The following is a 17,405-nucleotide window of genomic DNA, read 5'->3' on the forward strand; positions in this document are numbered from 1 at the left end:
ACTTGTTGGAAAGACTGTCTTTTTCCCATTTTATACTCTTGTCTTCTTTGTGAAGATTAATTGACAATAGGTGTCTGGGTTAATTTCTGGGTTCTCTATTCTGCTCCATTGGTATGTATGTATGTTTTGGTGCCGGTACCACACTGTCTTGATTACTATGGCTTATAAGTAGTTAAAATGATTTTTTTTTTTTTTTTGGTCTTTTTGCCATTTCTTGGGCCACTCCCACAGCGTATGGAGGTTCCCAGGCTAGGGGTCTAATCGGACCTGTAGCTGCCAGCCTACACCAGAGCCACAGCAACAGGGGATCCGAGCTTCATCAGTGACCTACACCACAGCTCACTGCAATGCCAGATCGTTAACCCACTAAGCAAGGGCAGGGATCAAACCCGCAACCTCATGGTTCCTAGTCAGATTCGTTAACCACTGTGCCACGACGGGAACGCCTGATTTTTTTTTTTAATTCTGTTTACTGTGTTTGTACATTATCCCTATAATCAGACACTTTCCTGTGTGCTGGATTATAAGTTTGAATGCAATGTCTGTGACTGATTTAATCTTTATATCTCTTTAATATCTGGCATGGATCTTTTTATATAAAATGTGCTCAGGAAATATTTATTGAATAACTGAATGAATAAAAGAATGAATGAAAGAATCAGTCAATCAAATCACCTACCTTATTATGACTTACTATTTCCAGTGGACCCAAACATTATTGTAGCTCAGTGCAACTACCACCATTTCTCTGCTTGAACAACACATTCTATACCTTAAATTAAAAATGTTGAAAATTTTCAATTTAGAATCTATAACCTTTATTAAAAATGCGTGATTTTGGAGTTCCTGTTGTGGCTGAGCAGTAATGAACCCAACTAGTGTCCATAAGGATGCAGGTTTGATCCCTGGCCTCACTCAGTGGATTGAGGATCTGGTGTTGCTGTGGGCTATGGTATAGATCACAGGCGCAGCTCGGATCCTGTATTGCTGTGGCTGCGACATAGGCTGGCGGCTGTAGCTCCAATTCAGCCCCTGGCCTGGGAACCTCCATGTGCCACAGGTACAGCCCTAAAAAGAAAAAAAAAAAAGAAAAAATGATTTTTCAGGCAAACTTTCTTCCTCCAACATGGAAATGACTTCTGAATTCTGACTATCCCATTTTCTTATGCTATGGTAAGCCTTTGTGTATCTATTTTTTTTTTTTGATCTATTAGCTAAAATGCATGCAATGGAGAAAATCTAAATCATATATTAGCTGTTACAATACCACATCTAAAACCTTTGTATACTCTCCTGATTTTTAAAGGAACCCTCGTGATACTTTCCAGAATAGAAAAGGCAATCTGACCCAGTGGTATTACTGAAGATTGATAGCCTTTTTATGTGCAGAGTAGTGAGCATAACCAAGAAAGGAAGGTTGCAGTAGTAAGAGATTAAGACCCTGCTACTCAAAGTGTGCTTCATAGGGGTCACCTGAGAGCTCGTTAGAAAGGCGGAATCCCAGGCCCATTCCAGATCTACTGAATCAGAATCTGCATTTTAACAAGATCTTGTGACTCACGTACTCATTAAATTTTGAGAAGCCCTAGATGTAAATACCTACTCATTTTGTTCTTTTTTACCTAATAATATGTAACTAGAGTGACTGTTTAGCATGATTATGAACTCATGGATTTTTGTAAATTTGATGTATTGATTAGAGAAAAAGAACTTCGTGTCAGAATGACGAAATTACAAAATGTGGGTGTGTCTGGCTGTGGCTCGCATCGCATTGTCTTCTTGATGTCATTGTGCTGTTGCCAAGGAAGAGGTTTCTTTCCTCGCTCATTGCCATATGAGCATCCGCCCATGAGGCTCAAAGAACAACCTTATCAGACGTCTCTATAAAGAAGCAGCTTCTGATGGGGAAGTTTCCAGAGATAATTCTTAAAATTAAGGGGCAGGTTTAAAATACCATGGATATCTCTTCTTGCTGGCCTGTGAGACTGTAAAAATGAGATTTTTGCATGAGCCACCGTAACCTAATTTACACAATGTTTGCTAAAAGCTGCATATGAAACCCAAGTTTATTAAAATGTTTCGGCGACACCGACTTGCAATTTTCTTATCCTTTGGCGGAAAATAAGCTGATCGCCAGAGCCATTGAGAGTTTGCACAGAGTACAGCTTTGCAGTGGAGCAAGTGAATGCTGCATGTCTAACCACCTTCTGTTCTCCATACTCTAGTTCTCACTGTTCCAGTGATTTTCACTCTTTTTCTTTTTTCAATATTCCAGCTAACCTTTATTTATAGCTTCTCTTACCTGTACCTACACTTATACTTTTTTCTGTTTCTTTGGGACTTCTCAATACTTCAGTTGCCTTTGTAAGTTTTGGTTGGAAAATAAGTAGCTATAAATTTCACAAAGGAAATTTCATTTGTATATTTAAATAGGCCAATAGACAGGCATCAGTGTAAGTCTGCTTACTTGGCAATACCACACAGAGACCAGGAATTTTAAAATTTGATGCAAACTCATTGAGAGATATAAACTATTATTAAATCACTGTTATAGGTGAGTATGACTCAGTGTTAATCCAGTTTTCATAAATAGGTTGCCTAAAAAGTGGGATGAAAATTAGGTTGGTTTATATTATAACAATGTATTTTTAAAAATTAATGTCTGAGGCCTTAGGACTTTTAAGAGGCCTTAAAAGATTGTCCTAAATGCAGGTTGTACGAATTATGAAACAGTTGACAGTAACTGAGACTAAATACAAACAAGCTTCTGGTACCAGTGCCATTTTTGTGTCCCAAAATGAATTTAGGGTTCAACCTTCTCTCCTCCTTCTATAAAGAAGCAAAAACAAACAAACAAACAAAAAAACTATTTCAATATATGCATGTAAGGATAACTTGATCCCCTTGCTGTACAGTGGGAAAAAAAATAAATTATTAAAAAAACTATTTCAAAATCATTGGTTTGACAGGAAAATTTAAAGGGACTGATGGCACCCCAAAAGAGTGAGGCAGAAGGAGCTGATTATCACAACACTGTAAATCAACTATACTTTCATTTTAAAAACTAATTAATTTTTTAAAAGGAGCTGATTACTGTGAAACTTAATGACAGAGGCCATGTGCAATTGTAGCTTGTTGCAAGGATGAACTGATCCATGTGAAAGTGCTCTGAAAAGTACAGGTTGAGCTGTATGAGAAGAATGACCTCATTTTAACCTGTGGCTTCTTTGGATGGAGGACGCACAAGCTCAAGTTCTTTTTTTTGTTTTTTGTTGTTTTTTTTTCCTAGAGGATGAGAGTTTAATCACTTTTTTAAAATTATTTTTTTTTATTTTTTATTTTTTTATTTGCTTTTTAAGGCCGCACCCATGGCATATGAAGGTTCCCAGGCTAGGGGTCAAATTGGGGCTGTAGCCACTGGCCTATGCCACAGCCACAGCAACGCCAGATCTGAGCCATGTCTGCGACCTACACCACAGCTCACAGCAACGCCAATCCATAACCCACTGAGTGAGGCCCAGGATCGAACCTCCAACCTCATGGATACTAGTCAGATTTGTTAACCGCTGAGCCACGACAGGAAGTCCCTCAAGTTCTGAAGACTAGGGTGGGAGTCGTTTTCTCCCACATCATCTACAACGTGGAGTAGCCATTTCTGGATTAATAGTGACAGGGGCTCCCTCAGCTCATCTTCAGCCGCATCTGCAGTTCAGCCCTCTCTCATCCAGGGAGCAGCCAGCCTCTGCCTCACTCAGGATGATGCAGGGAAGTCTTCAAGCCTAGAAGACTCTCCCAGTGCCGACCTGCTCCCCCAGGAGCGACTCTTAAGAGGATCATGTGGTTACGTCTCAAGAGAGCTGGTCGTGGTTCCACATTAGCTTCTTGTCGAGGATACTCGTCCTCTGAGGCTGAATGCTCTGGGTACCTCTTGTCCATAGGTGACCTTACCTCCCTGCTTACCCAGAACATTTGCAGTCTATGGTCCTAGCGTAGTTAATTAATGAGCTCCCTTTCACACATCCTGATAAATAAAATGGTCACTCTGATAAATTTCATTTCTGGTGTCCTTTGAATGTTTTTCTAGTTTCTCAAATCTGCAGTATTTATGCAGCCTGAATGATAATTCTTAGGTGGCAGCCGTTCTTATTAGAGGCATGCTGAGTGTAACCTCATTCAGGGTTTTTCTTCTTACTTTTTAAATAGGGCTCAACAAAAAATGGGAAGAAATAATTATATAATATTCCATTCTCCAAAAAAAAAAAAAATTCAGTTTTCCTATCCAGTAATTTCAATTTCTTCTCTAATATAGCAACTTTTAGTACTTTTGGTATAATAAGATTTACATGTAAAAAATTACCAATGTAAGTTTTTGGAAAAATGAAAATAAAAGTTTGTGCTTATCTCACAGGCTGTGTTTATCATTAAAACTAGTAGTTAATGTTTATTATGCTTTATTGTTTTGGTAACTCAAGGAAATAATTAAGTTTTTTCTTATAGTGTATTCACAGAGATGTAAAACCAGAAAATATTCTAATAACCAGGCAAGGAATAATCAAGATCTGTGACTTTGGGTTTGCACGAATTCTGAGTAAGTAGCAATTTTTTACTAACTTAATCCAATTCAGATGATTACGAAATGATAAATTCTCACTTTAGATATGGAATGTATGCTAATTGTTATGTTGTTATTATTCAAAAAAGAAAGTTTCACTTTAACCTTTTAGTTAGTACACTAGTTTGCATTTGAACCCCATCCAACTATAATTTATTGGATGTCACATTTATGTGCTTTGCCCTGTAGGAAAGAAAGAGAATTACAAGATACATTTCTGGTCTTCATGCATTTATAATCTGAAGCAAAAGAAACAAAAGAATAATACAAGATGATTGACAATAAAGTACTAAAGTGAAGGTGCAGGAGTTCCCTGGTGGTGTAGTGGGCTAAGGGCCTGGTGTTGTTACTGCAGTGGCTCAGGTTGCTGCCATAGCTTGATTCTGATCCTTGACCTGGGAACTTCCCCATGTTGCGGACACCACTAAAGAAATAAAAAAATAAAATGAAAGTGCAGAGGTTTCCCTGAAGAGAGATATTAATGTGCTCAAGAGCAGCTGGGAAAAACTTCATGGAGCTGGTGTGTGCAGGAGATTAAATTGAAAATTAAAGAGAGAATTCAGAGACAGTGCTGAGAAAAAAGAAGTCGTCATCGCGGAGAGGGAGGAACCAAAGGGAAAGGGGGACAAATAATGATTTCTCCCTGGATCTAGAACTGTGTAGCAGGCAAAAACATGCATCAGCAAGACACATTGCAAAGTGGGTGTGCACATAATCAGTGTCCTGATAGGACCCAGACACAGAGGATCTGGCAATGCATTGGGAAGCTGGTCTATACTTGAAGTTACGCTATAGAAATTCTCACTACCTGCCCCATGCCCCTCTCTATTTGGGATTGTATAGATTTTAACTAGCTAAGGTACCTTTGGAAGTTAATTTTTTTAATTAAGCTATCATTGATATATAATATTATATTAGTTTCAAGTGTACAGCATAGTGATTCAGTATTTTCACAGATTATACTCCACTATAGGTTATTATAAGATAAAGGGGCAATGCAAGATAACTGTGCCATACACTGTATCCTTATTGCTTATCTAGTTTAAATATAACATGGAAGATGAATTTACTATCTGAGTGCGCAGTGTAACTGTTTACTCCATTAGGGCCTCACTGCATTAATTGTTGGGAGTATAGTGCCTTCCGAGAATTACTGAAGCGCATCTGAATGCCTGATGTCCTCTTAGGAGTAGTTCCTCTGTTGGGAGAATGTGACCCACCTGATCTGATTGGTGCGTTTGCAGTTCCAGGAGATGCCTACACTGACTATGTCGCTACAAGATGGTACCGAGCTCCTGAACTTCTTGTGGGAGATACTCAGTATGGTTCTTCAGTCGACATATGGGCTACCGGTTGCGTTTTTGCAGAGCTCCTGACAGGCCAGCCACTCTGGCCTGGAAAATCAGATGTGGACCAGCTTTATCTGATAATCAGAACACTGGGTATAAGTTGCATTTTATGGCTTAGAAAGTTGCTAAATCGTTATAGAAATAGTATGTCATTTTAATGAACGACAAGAGCTTTCTTTTATCTCTTTCTTTCATCAGGTCTATTCAAGTAGGTTTCTGGGTTGCAGCCAAAGCCCAGCCTTTTTCTCAATGTGCACAGACCTAACCCCTCTCAGCAAGGAGTTTTCAGATGCATTTCCAAGTCGAGTCAATTAGCCATGGAATAAACTATACATTTCTTTTCGTTTCTTTTTTTTTTTTTTTCTTTTTTTTTTTTTTTTTTTTGGCTTTTTAGGGCCGCACCTGCGGCATATTGAAGTTCCCAGGCTAGGGGTCAAATTGGAGCTACAGCGGCCGACCTACACCACAGCTTAAGGCAATGCTGGATCCCCGACCCACTGAGCGAGACCAGGGATCAAACCCGCATCCTCATGGACACGAGTTGGATTCATTTCCACTGTGCCAAGACGGGAACTCCCAATTTACATTTATTTTCCTTATCATCCTAAGATAGGGCTAAGGATATGAGTCAACTGCATTAGAGTTCACTCTAAAGATACTTAATCCAATGCAGTTTCTGTCCACTGTAAAAAAGTTTTCCCTTTTCTCTAGAGCAAGGATCAGCAAACTCTTTCTATAAAGAGACAAATGGTAAATACTTTAGGTTTTACACTCTATTCAGCCTCTGTTGCAACTCCTCAACTCTGCTCCTTTATTTAAGAATTTACAGGGGTTCCTGCTGTGGCACGGTGGGTTAAGAATCCACCTGTAGCGACTCAGGTCACTGCAAATTATAAATTACTTTCACACACACCATACTTTTCAGTCTTAAGAAAAGCCCATTAAGGACATTATAGCATTTTTCATTGTGCCTCTTTTTACAAATGAGGAAACTGAGGCTCTGGGAGCTTGTGTGAGTGATCCAAAATCATGCAATCAGTTAAGTGCAGAAGAATGGGACTCCAGTGGTATCTTTCATGAGCTTTCATCACATCAGCATCCTTGGCACTTATCTACTTCCACCTAGTTGGAAGAGAACATAAACCAAAAGATTGCCTGCAGCTTTACACCAGTAGCATGAATGCAAACCAAGGGTTCATCTACACACACGATGAGTATTTATCTATTCCTTCCCAAGGCTCTCCTGGCAGCATGGCTACAGGACGAGGGAACTACTGCTGTCTGGTCTGATGCAGTTCTCTATTTGGTTCCAACACATTTTTCTTTTTTTCTTTCTTTCTCTTTCCTTCCTTCTTTTTTTCTTTCCTTCTTTCTTTCTGTCTGTCTGTCTATATTTTTAGGCTGAACCTGCGGCATATGGAGGTTCACAGGCTAGCAGTCAAATCAGAGCTGTAGCTGCTGGCCTACACCACAGCCACAGCAACACAGGATCCAAGCCATGTCTGCAGCCTACACCACAGCTCATGGCAATACCAGATCCTTAACCCACTGAGCGAGGCCAGAGACTGAACCTGCATCCTTATGGATAATAGATTTGTTTCCTCTGAGCCCACAACAGGGAACTCCTCCAATACATTTTCCTGGCAAATTCTGCGGCATGAAAAATGTGGGGGAGAGTGTCTTTACAGGCTTATATTGTTTAACTGATTTCCTATAAGGGTTGTTGTGGAAATTTACATTAGGCAGATGTTAGACGGGCCTGATTTTGAATCCTGGGTCCGTCACTTAACGACCATGTGACTTTAGGCAGGTTATTTAACCTCTGAGCCTCATTATCTCACTGGGACAGTGGGAATTAAAAATAGCAACTGTTGTGAGATGGTTGCTAGATTGAATGAGACCATATATGTAAAGCCCTCCCCAATACTCTCTCACCTTCTCTTTTGGTGGCGGCTGAATGGCAGACCAAACCATATGTGGCAAAGAGCATTCCGAGGGAGCATTGCCCTCCATGAGAAGGCATGTTTTTGCAGTGACCCATTCCTCCCAAATCTGGAGGGAATGATCAGGCTTGGTATTTCTTTCACATCTGAACCTTGGAAGTAGCCGTTTAAGCACTATGTTAATTTTACTAAATTTATCATAAATTATGTTGTTTGTGCTTTACAGGAAAACTAATCCCAAGACATCAGTCCATCTTTAAAAGTAATCAGTTTTTCCATGGAATCAGTATTCCTGAACCCGAAGACATGGTAAATTGTTCAGTTTGGGTGTTTTGTTACTTGTGTTGCTACTTTCTTCAAAGGGGGAGTTGTTGCTTTTTTTTAATATTTGTGCTCTGGGCTTCTGTTTTCCTTATGACACACTGACACAGATCAAAGAAACTATATAAAAACTACATAAAATGAACCAGAAGAATGCTTTAAAAGTTTATGGGTCCTGTCAATTCAAAGATTAATTTTTGATTTGAAGTGAAAGTATGTTTAGTTCACTCGTAAATACAAAAGACCATTTAGTCAAAACATTCAGGTACCTTTCCTTGAAACAACTATTTTCTCATAAACAGTACTTACCATAGTTGTTTCTCTTTTTCAGCTTCTGAAACAAGCTTAAATCAGTAAAAACCATTTCTTCACAACATGTATTTTGACATAGAAGTTTATTCCCCAAAATGATCCTCACTATATTCACATCAAAACTCCAAAGAGTTCCTGCTGTGGCGCAGTGGGTTAAGTATCCAGCTGGCAGCAGCTGGGGTGGTTGCAGAGGTACAGGTTCAAACCAGTGCAGTGGGTTAAAGGATCTGGCTCTGCCACTAATGCAGTGTAGGCCCAGATTCATTCCCTAGCCCAGGAACTTCTATATGCTGTGGGTGCAGCCATTAAAAAATTTTTTTTAAATGTTTAAAAACCCTCCAAATCTCAGTGATCACCTCTGCAGTCTTGCTGTGGGTCTTTGCCTTTCTTTGGAAATCTAAGAATGACTGCTTAACCCTCTTACTCTCTGTAGTCATTGATTCCTATCTGGATTACCTATGTTTGGGTTCTGATTTTTAAAACCCATATGGTGTAGATTCTGCCTATAGAGTGAAAGGAGAGGAGGCAAGTGCCATGCTCCAGCTGTGTTAGAGACAGCAGTGCCGGGATGTGAAGAGTCTGTAAAGCCAGGTCACGATTTATGGCACCTATGAACCCAACTTCTCTAAGCACTCTGTTCATTTTAAATTTATTTCATATACTACCTTGATTTATATACTGGATTTCTTTTTATTATATTTGTTAAAATAAAGCTTTTAACAAATACAAGTTGAAAGCTACAAGGCTAGAGGTTGACTTTCAAAAGAATATTTATATATGTTTAATTTAAAGGCTAAACTAACAACTCACATGCACCTGCTGCCTAGTTAAAGGAGAATATTGCCCTTATCTCCGAAGCTTCCCCCTCCCCATATGCTCCTCCTCAATCCCACCTTCATCCTTCTTCTCAATTTTGTGTTCATTATTCCATTGCTTTCTGTGATGTTCTTCTTCGTGCAGTTCTGTGTATTTTCATTAAGGTTCAAAGCATCCCTATAAGCAGACCTGGCATCCCTGTAAATAGATATTATGGTGCTCTTACAGGATTTCAAAAGGGGACTTTTGGAATGGACATTTACCAAACACCATTGTAAAACATTGTGAAATTAAGAAAACAACTTCAACTTTACCTTTCTCATTATATGATAGTGCAAAATTATGTAAAAAGACAATATTAAAAAATCTTTAAAAGGAATTATCTAACCTACTAGGGGGTCTTTCTCCAAAGTGTTCTTGATACTATTATATTCAGTATATATTACTTCATTGGTATGTAACATTGAAATGCTTTACTTTTTTTTTTTTTTAGGAAACTCTTGAAGAAAAGTTCTCAGATGCTCATCCAGTGGCTTTGAATTTCATGAAGGTACCGAAGAAGCAATTATAACCATTACTGACTGCAAATCATAATGATTGAAGCTGGTAACTCTAGGAAGGGAGGGTAGACAGTAGGGAAAATAATGTCAAAGTAGAAGGTAGTCATTAAAACTGTTAAATAACTATGAAATAATTACAGTTAAAGAAATAGTAGTAGTTTAAGTGCTGATCTTCCTAATATGTCGCATTACAATTAATAGAAGATAGGAGTCCCTGCTGTGGCACAGCAGGTTAAGGACCTGGTGTTGCTGCAGCTGTGGTGTAGGTTACAGCTGAAGCTCAGATTCAATCCCTGGCCCAAGGAACTCCATATGTTGAGTGTGCAGCCAAAAAAAAAAAAAAAAAAAGAATTGAGATGTACCAGACTTCTATGAAAATTGCTTTTAAAAAGAATATGAAATATTTCATTAATAATTTTCAAAATATTACATGCTGAACTAACATTTTAGATCCACTAAGTTAAATTTAAATGTTTTTTTAAAAAATTAGTAGAAGATCAGGAGTTCCCATCATGGCTCAGTGCTTAACGTACCCAACTAGGATCCATGAGGATGTGGATTCGATCCCTGGCCTTGCTCAGTGGGTTAAGGATCTGGCATTCATGTGAGCTGTGGTGTAGGTCGCAGACGCGGCTCGGTTCCCGCGTTGCTGTGGCTCTGGTGTAGGCTGGTGGCTACAGCTCCAATTGGACCCCTAGCCTGGGAACCTCCATATGCCTTGGGTGTGGCCCTAAAAAGCAAAAACAAAACAAAAAAATGTTAATAGATCAGAAAAACAAACAAAAAATCAGTAAAAGATCATGCAAAATCAGAGCTTTGCAAACACCATAGCCCCATACCAGGGCCAAAAGGGACAGTCAAAGAACAAAGTCTAATAAACAGCATAAGAAACTCATCTATGACCAGTCTGCCATTCATGCTTGACCAACTGAGGCTATGCCAAAAAGTGTGACTCTTCCATTCAGCGTGGATACTGAAAAGCTTTAGTGGGATAGAGATGGAGATACTAGTAAGGGTATCTATCTTTAACAACCAATTAAGCTATATTCATAGCAGTGGCTTCCATATCACTCATCATAGTGACTACTCATCAAAATCAACTTTTTAAAAATACACATTCCAATAAATAACCTCAGATTTACAGAAGCTGAATCTCTGACTAGGACCTTGGAATTTGTATCTTTAAACCTCCCCATAGGTGATTATGATAAGCAGCCCAGTTTGAAACTCTGATCTGGAAACTGGAGCCACCTGGATGACCTAGAGTCAGCTTCGTAGAGCCACCTTTGTGCTAGTGCTGGTCACTGCCCAGGTGCTATCCAGGGTGCTGGATTCCTTCAGTCTGAGTCCTCCTGAGACTCAGAGCCCAACACTCTGAGCTCTCCAATTGTCCTTACCCTGTTCCACTGGACCTTATCTGCCTTTTACCTGTCTCACTGCTCTGACCTACCCTAACTCAGAACCCTGTAGGCCCTGTCCTGGAAGTCTAACTTTTCAACCTTGTTCTGGACAGGTTGGTGATACACCTGCAATTTAGCAAAACCCGCAAGGGTTTGGGGAGGATATCAAGCATTGCAAGCCCAATCCATTCTCAGCTGTCTTCTCAAACTTCTCAAACTTCTCACAGGTATTAGATTCACCCAGAAGGCTTGTTAAACACAGATTGCTGGATCCTAGCCCCATGCTTTTGATTCAGTAGGTCTGGGGATGGACCAAAGAATTTGCATTTCTAGCCAGTTCCCAGGTGATGCTGATGTAGCTGGTCCAGGAACCACATTTTGTGGCATCTGACAAACTGTTTTGACAAGTGATGAAGAGATGTCCTTGGTGAAACATACCTGATCTACATTTATCACCTTCAAGATATTGAATGTTCATCAAGTCTACCCTCAAAAGACTTTGAAGTGGCAAAAGAAGAATAATTCTAGTTATTAACAAGTTCCAAGTACTGGATAACATACAGACTCGAAGATTTTCTAAATTTGTATCTGCTCTATCAAGTTACTATTCAGGGACAGAAATTATGCTGTAAAACTGGGTTGCGATGATTGTTGTACAACTATAAATATAATTAAGTTCATTGAGTTGAAGAAAATTAAAGTTATTATTCAGAGTCTTGGAGCATAGTAACAAAACAGGCCCATTTTTAATACCTTCTCTGCTCTTCTTGTCTTCCAAAGGAGTGTCTGAAGATGAATCCAGATGACAGGTTAACCTGTGCCCAGCTCCTGGAAAGTCCCTACTTTGATTCTTTTCGAGAGGACCAAATTAAAAGAAAGGCACGTAATGAAGGAAGAAGCAGAAGACGTCAGCAGGTACCTCCATTCAAAAGTTAAAGTGCCATAAAAACGGTTCTTTTTTCCCTTTTCTACCTTTCAAAGTGAGACTAGGCAGACACTAAGACCATTTCTTTGCATGGGTTTAGTTGTATTTGTTTGTCCAATAAATATTGGTGATTGATGTAATAAAACCGTGAAAACCATGAAAATGTCCAGGTTGTTGCAAAATCTTATTCCAAATACACTTAAATCAAGTTACTGTACAACTCTTTTGTTGCACTGATTGGATATTCCCCTGCCAGGCCATGTACCCAAAACACAACCAGCATTATGGAAGAATCTCAGTACCTTTCCGTAGCCTCCAGATGCACAATAAAGGAAACTTGACCCTTCTATCTTTTCACCCATGACAGGCACCTTAGTCTGCCTTTTCTAGGCTTTTCCTGGAAGCCAAGGACAAGCTCTGGCCAGACACAAAGGGATGAAACTCAGATATCTGAATCTGAGAACCAAATCCTGTCCTAAAATGTGCTGTCTTGCAGAATAATATGGTGACTATCAAGATGAACCTAGATTCCATGGCTTATTAGGCAGCTACCCTTTACTTGCTTTCGGAAAACCTGAAGTTAAAATGTGAACTCCAGGGAAGTCGATTTCTTTGGGTTTGGATTTTTTTCCCTTCTCCAGCACCTAAAACAATATCCGTCACATGGAAGGTACTTAATAAATATTATCCAAATAAGTAAATAAGTGCACAGTGCTTATTAATAAGCCAAGACAGTCATTTTCCACTTTTCAGAGACCTTTGTCACATTTTAACTGCTTAATCCTCCCGCCTTTGACCTACACTTTTGTTCACTTATCCTCTCATTAGCATCTTTACTGTAGAGGAAGAATGTAGTCTCTTTTAATAGTTAAAATAGAAATTTCTTGGGAGAGAAAGATCAAGCTAATCAATAAGATGACAGGTTAGAATGAATTTCTGTGCGTCCAAAGTCTTTATCCAGGGAGTTCCCACCATGCTCAGTGGTAACGAAACCAACTAGTATCCATGAAGACACAGGTTTGATCCCTGGCCTCGCTCAGTGGGTTAAGGATCCGTCATTGCCGTGAGCTGTGGTGTAGCTCACAGATGTGGCTCAGATCTGGCGTTGCTGTGGCTGTGGTGTAGGCCGGCAGCTGCAGCTCCAATTCAAACCCTAGCCTGGGAACCTCTATATGTCTCAGGTGCTGCCCTAAAAAGACAAAAACCAAACAGAACAAAATCTTTATCCAAAATAAAAATCTACCTTTTTATTACACAAGCCATTAACTGTTAAAGTTATGTGTTTGTGAGTCAAGTCCAATACAACTTACTTAAATAACCAAAAAATTAGAGTTTGTTCAAAGAAGTCTAAGGCAGCGATTTGAAATACAGTGTGAATTTTGTGTGAAAACACTGTCCCCTCAAAAACATCCCACCAGCTCCCCCACCTTTGTCCTGGGAAGATGAAGGGCAGCGAGGCTGCATCCTGCTTCTCGGTCCCTGATTCACTTTCTTCCACACTTGCCTCCAGGTAGGTGGAGATGCTGCCCTGCCCTTCCTGTAAATCTGCAGGTCACAGCTATGCTACCCTTTCCTTGATATGTGGTGGCGCATCTGATACAGATGAGAAACTCTACAGAAGGTCTTCCCAAAGACCCAGGACAGCGGGAGGAAAAGAAACACCAAAGGCAGCATGCACCTAGATAAGCCCATTGACAAAGCTGAAGTCGCATTCTGTGTCCTTAGCCATCTGAATCCTGACCACCTCTATGTGGCAGCCCCACTAGAGCCCCCACCACGAGACCACGCCCAAACATCTCCCTCCACCAAGTGGCGTCCCTAGAGAGCAAGGCCCAGAGAAAGACAGGGATGTCTTTCAAGTTCTGGTTTTCTTTCTGAGCAGGCACCTCTTTCCTGGACATTTTACCATATCAGAAAATAAACTGAAAATTCAGAAAGATCTTTTCCATGCAGCGTGGTTTCACCTTGTGAGTTCAAATGTCTACATCGATCTTAGTGTTTTTGTTGCCGAGTGGATGACCAACAATTTCCTTAAGACTAAATATTGTTGAAAGTTGATAGTGAAGAGGTTTTAAGTCTTTGGTGTCCTGCCAATATCCTAAAATTAATATCTCAAATTAAAAATTTGAGGTGAGTAGAATGTAGACTCATGGAAGTACTTTGTAATAGCTGGTAGGCCTCTATCTTTTGTTTTATTTTATTATTATTTATTTGTTTATTTATTTTTTTTTGCTTTTTAGGGCTGCACCCATGGCATATAGAAGTTCCAGGCTAGGGGTTGAATCGGAGCTACAGCTGGTGGCCACAGTTCACGGCAACGCCAGATCCTTAACCTACTGAGCGAGGCCAGGGATCGAAACCGCAACCTCATGGTTACTAGTCAGGTTCATTTCCGATGCGCCACAACAGGAACTCTAGGCCTCTATCTTTTAAACACCAACTAGATACTCAGGAATGAGTTTGTTGAAATAAATTATAGTGCATCTCTGAGAATCCTAGAATAAATAATAGAAGCTAATTTTCAAGTGTCAGAGAATCATAATTTTTGGAAAGGTAACCTTGCTTAATTTTAAAATTGATGTCTTTTGACATCCTTGCACCATATGTATCCTTTTTGTTTTACTACCTTTAAATCGAACTGTACGAATAGGAATTGTTTTCAATTTACTTTCTTATTTTTGTCTTGTTCTGCTATTAGAATCAGCTGTTGCCTCTCATACCAGGAAGCCACATCTCCCCCACACCTGATGGAAGAAAACAAGTCCTCCAGTTAAAATTTGATCATCTTCCAAACATTTAGGAAAATGTTCTTTCAAGTGTAAAGTAATTTAATACGTACACATTTTTGTACAAGAGAGATAGGGATTCTTAGTGTTTCAAATGCAAATGAGCCATATGAAAATTAAGATGCTTTCTAGAATTGTTTTGCTCTGATCATTACTGATTTCTCTGCCTGTGCTTTTTACATGCCAACTTTATATTTTAGAACGTTTTCTTTAAATGTTATAAAGTCTGAAACTGCACATATGGAGGAGACATTTTCCATTTCATCAGAGCAGCCCCTCCTGAGGCGATTTGTATTGAGAATTTGTGAGCTTATCCTTTGATTTATGAAAAAGACTTGCATATATCATCTTGCTTCAGCTGACCACCTAATGTCTTAGAGCAATATCAGATAGCTATTGTTTGTGCAAGGAATAGCATTACGTTTCCGCATTTTAATTCACTCTTATTGTAACCAAGTCTGTGAAATAATGCTAGTGTTTTATTCTGTGTTTTTATCTTGGTTTAAGAAAGGAACCTTGAAATGTCGTCTAGGTTTATTCCTTAATTCCAGGGCAGACTCTACTTTCTCTGTTTCCTGAGACATGGATGATTCTATTTTTAAAGCTAGGTAGAGAAAAGTCCATACATTTACATAGAAAACAATGGATGAACTACAAGGAATTACCATTCTTGTGACGTAACACCTAGGATAATTGACTGCTGGCTCTGCTGCTGTCCTTTAGTGCATCACAGTTCCTTAGCCTTTTCTCCTCCTGACTAAATCATCTCAGTACCTAAGCATAGCCTCCTGGGGTATTTTCTCAATCTCTCACTGTCAAGACCCTCTTCCAAATGCTTGCATCTATAGCCTGTGTAAACTTGTGTAGCCCTAGCCTTGTGCATCTTGGTCAGGTCGGGTTTATAAACACTTCCAAGAGCAGGGAGATTCTCTCTCAGTTACCTTCACTTTGTCTCTCATCAAACAAAACACCTCCGTAAGTGAGCCACTCTTTTCCCAAGTAAACTTGACAGACATACCCATAATGCATATATGCATGCATATATATAAATACGTACTTAAAAATTTTTAAAGAATCATAGTAAATGCCTTTTATCTTGAACATCTAAAAATGATGCAGAATATTTGAAAGTACTTTTAGTTCAGTAAAAAGGAGCTCTTGTAAAATAATAGCGTGGGGCTGTCTATCACCATCTGTCGTAAAGGCACAAAACAGTGCTGTCTCTATCAATAAATTTTAAGAGTATTTCATGAACTCTGTTCTGCTCCTGGGTCTAGCATGCTCACCTGAACATTGTCAAATTTCGCAAATATGCATAATTCCAGAAATTCCTTGTATTTGGCACCAAGACACCAAGCATAAATTGTTATGAAGAAGATATAGTAATACCTTATGTTCATCTCTAAAAGTCTATTACACATATAAACATGTCTCTGGAAACTTCCAGAGAATCTCATTCTGTTACTTGGGTGCATCTCTTTATTAAGGAATCATGACATCTAAACAAGACTTCCTTGCTCACTGGAAGGACATTTCAAGTGGGCTTATTTGGATATTTAACATTCTTAGTTATTCGTGTGACTATAAGCTGCTAGGATCTTTTTGTTTTCACCTTATTATCCAGAATGTGCCTCTTCATATTTGACTGTTTCTTGAGTTTTTAGTGAGATGACACTACAAGTATAAGGAAAATGAGAAATAAAAGATAAAAGGCACCTCTGCTTAAAGATTTCTTTTTAGCTTTCATTGTGTGTGTGTTTTTTTTTTTTTTTTTTAGTCATTTAAGCCTTCTGTTGCCAAAGCACTCAGGCTTCTCCAGCTCTCCTAAATGTATTTATAATATGTATAAGATAGATACACACACACACACACACACACACACACATCATATATGCAGAAATTAAGACAACACACAAGACTCCACTATCCATTTTATAATTGCTTCAAACAAGAATGGAGTTTTTGGCAGAGGTTAGTAGGGTAACTGTCCTCTCTTAGTTTTTGCTTATGTTTAAGAATCAATTCAGGAGTTCCCGTCGTGGCGCAGTGGTTAACGAATCCGACTAGGAACCATGAGGTTGCGGGTTGGGTCCCTGGCCTTGCTCAGTGGGTTAAGGATCTGGCGTTGCCGTGAGCTGTGGTGTAGGTTGCAGACGCGGCTCGGATCCCGCGTTGCTGTGGCTCTGGCGTAGGCCGGTGGCTACAGCTCCGATTCAACCCCTAGCCTGGGAACCTCCATATGCCGCGGGAGCGGCCCAAGAAATAGCAACAACAACAACAACAAAAAAGACAAAAAGACAAAAAAAAAAAAAAAAGAATCAATTCAAACTAGCATTTCTCTCTCAGTTTTTTTCCTTAGACAAATCCATCATTTAGGTATC

The 17,405-nt window shown here is 39.4% G+C and overlaps 1 protein-coding gene across 2 annotated transcripts in view; it reads left to right on the forward strand.

Annotated features, from left to right (window-relative positions):
• Positions 1 to 16,739, forward strand: part of CDKL4 (cyclin dependent kinase like 4) — a 49,560-nt gene extending 32,821 nt beyond the window's left edge. For both annotated transcript variants that reach the window (XM_021087585.2, XM_085019485.1), the window contains exons 5-10: positions 4,498 to 4,588; positions 5,857 to 6,054; positions 8,131 to 8,213; positions 9,847 to 9,903; positions 12,094 to 12,228; positions 14,937 to 16,739. In XM_021087585.2, coding sequence (XP_020943244.1) covers positions 4,498 to 4,588; positions 5,857 to 6,054; positions 8,131 to 8,213; positions 9,847 to 9,903; positions 12,094 to 12,228; positions 14,937 to 15,038 — 666 coding nt within the window. In that variant the 3' untranslated portion in view covers positions 15,039 to 16,739. The remainder of the gene's footprint in view (positions 1 to 4,497; positions 4,589 to 5,856; positions 6,055 to 8,130; positions 8,214 to 9,846; positions 9,904 to 12,093; positions 12,229 to 14,936) is intronic.
• Positions 16,740 to 17,405: the final 666 nt, after the last annotated feature.

Source organism: Sus scrofa, chromosome 3, assembly GCF_054392235.1.
Source record: "Sus scrofa isolate SSC_HxYL_T2T_F1_AM1 chromosome 3, Sscrofa_HxYL_maternal_Yorkshire_Landrace_v2.0, whole genome shotgun sequence".
In the NCBI taxonomy this organism is placed as follows: Eukaryota; Metazoa; Chordata; class Mammalia; order Artiodactyla; family Suidae; genus Sus; species Sus scrofa.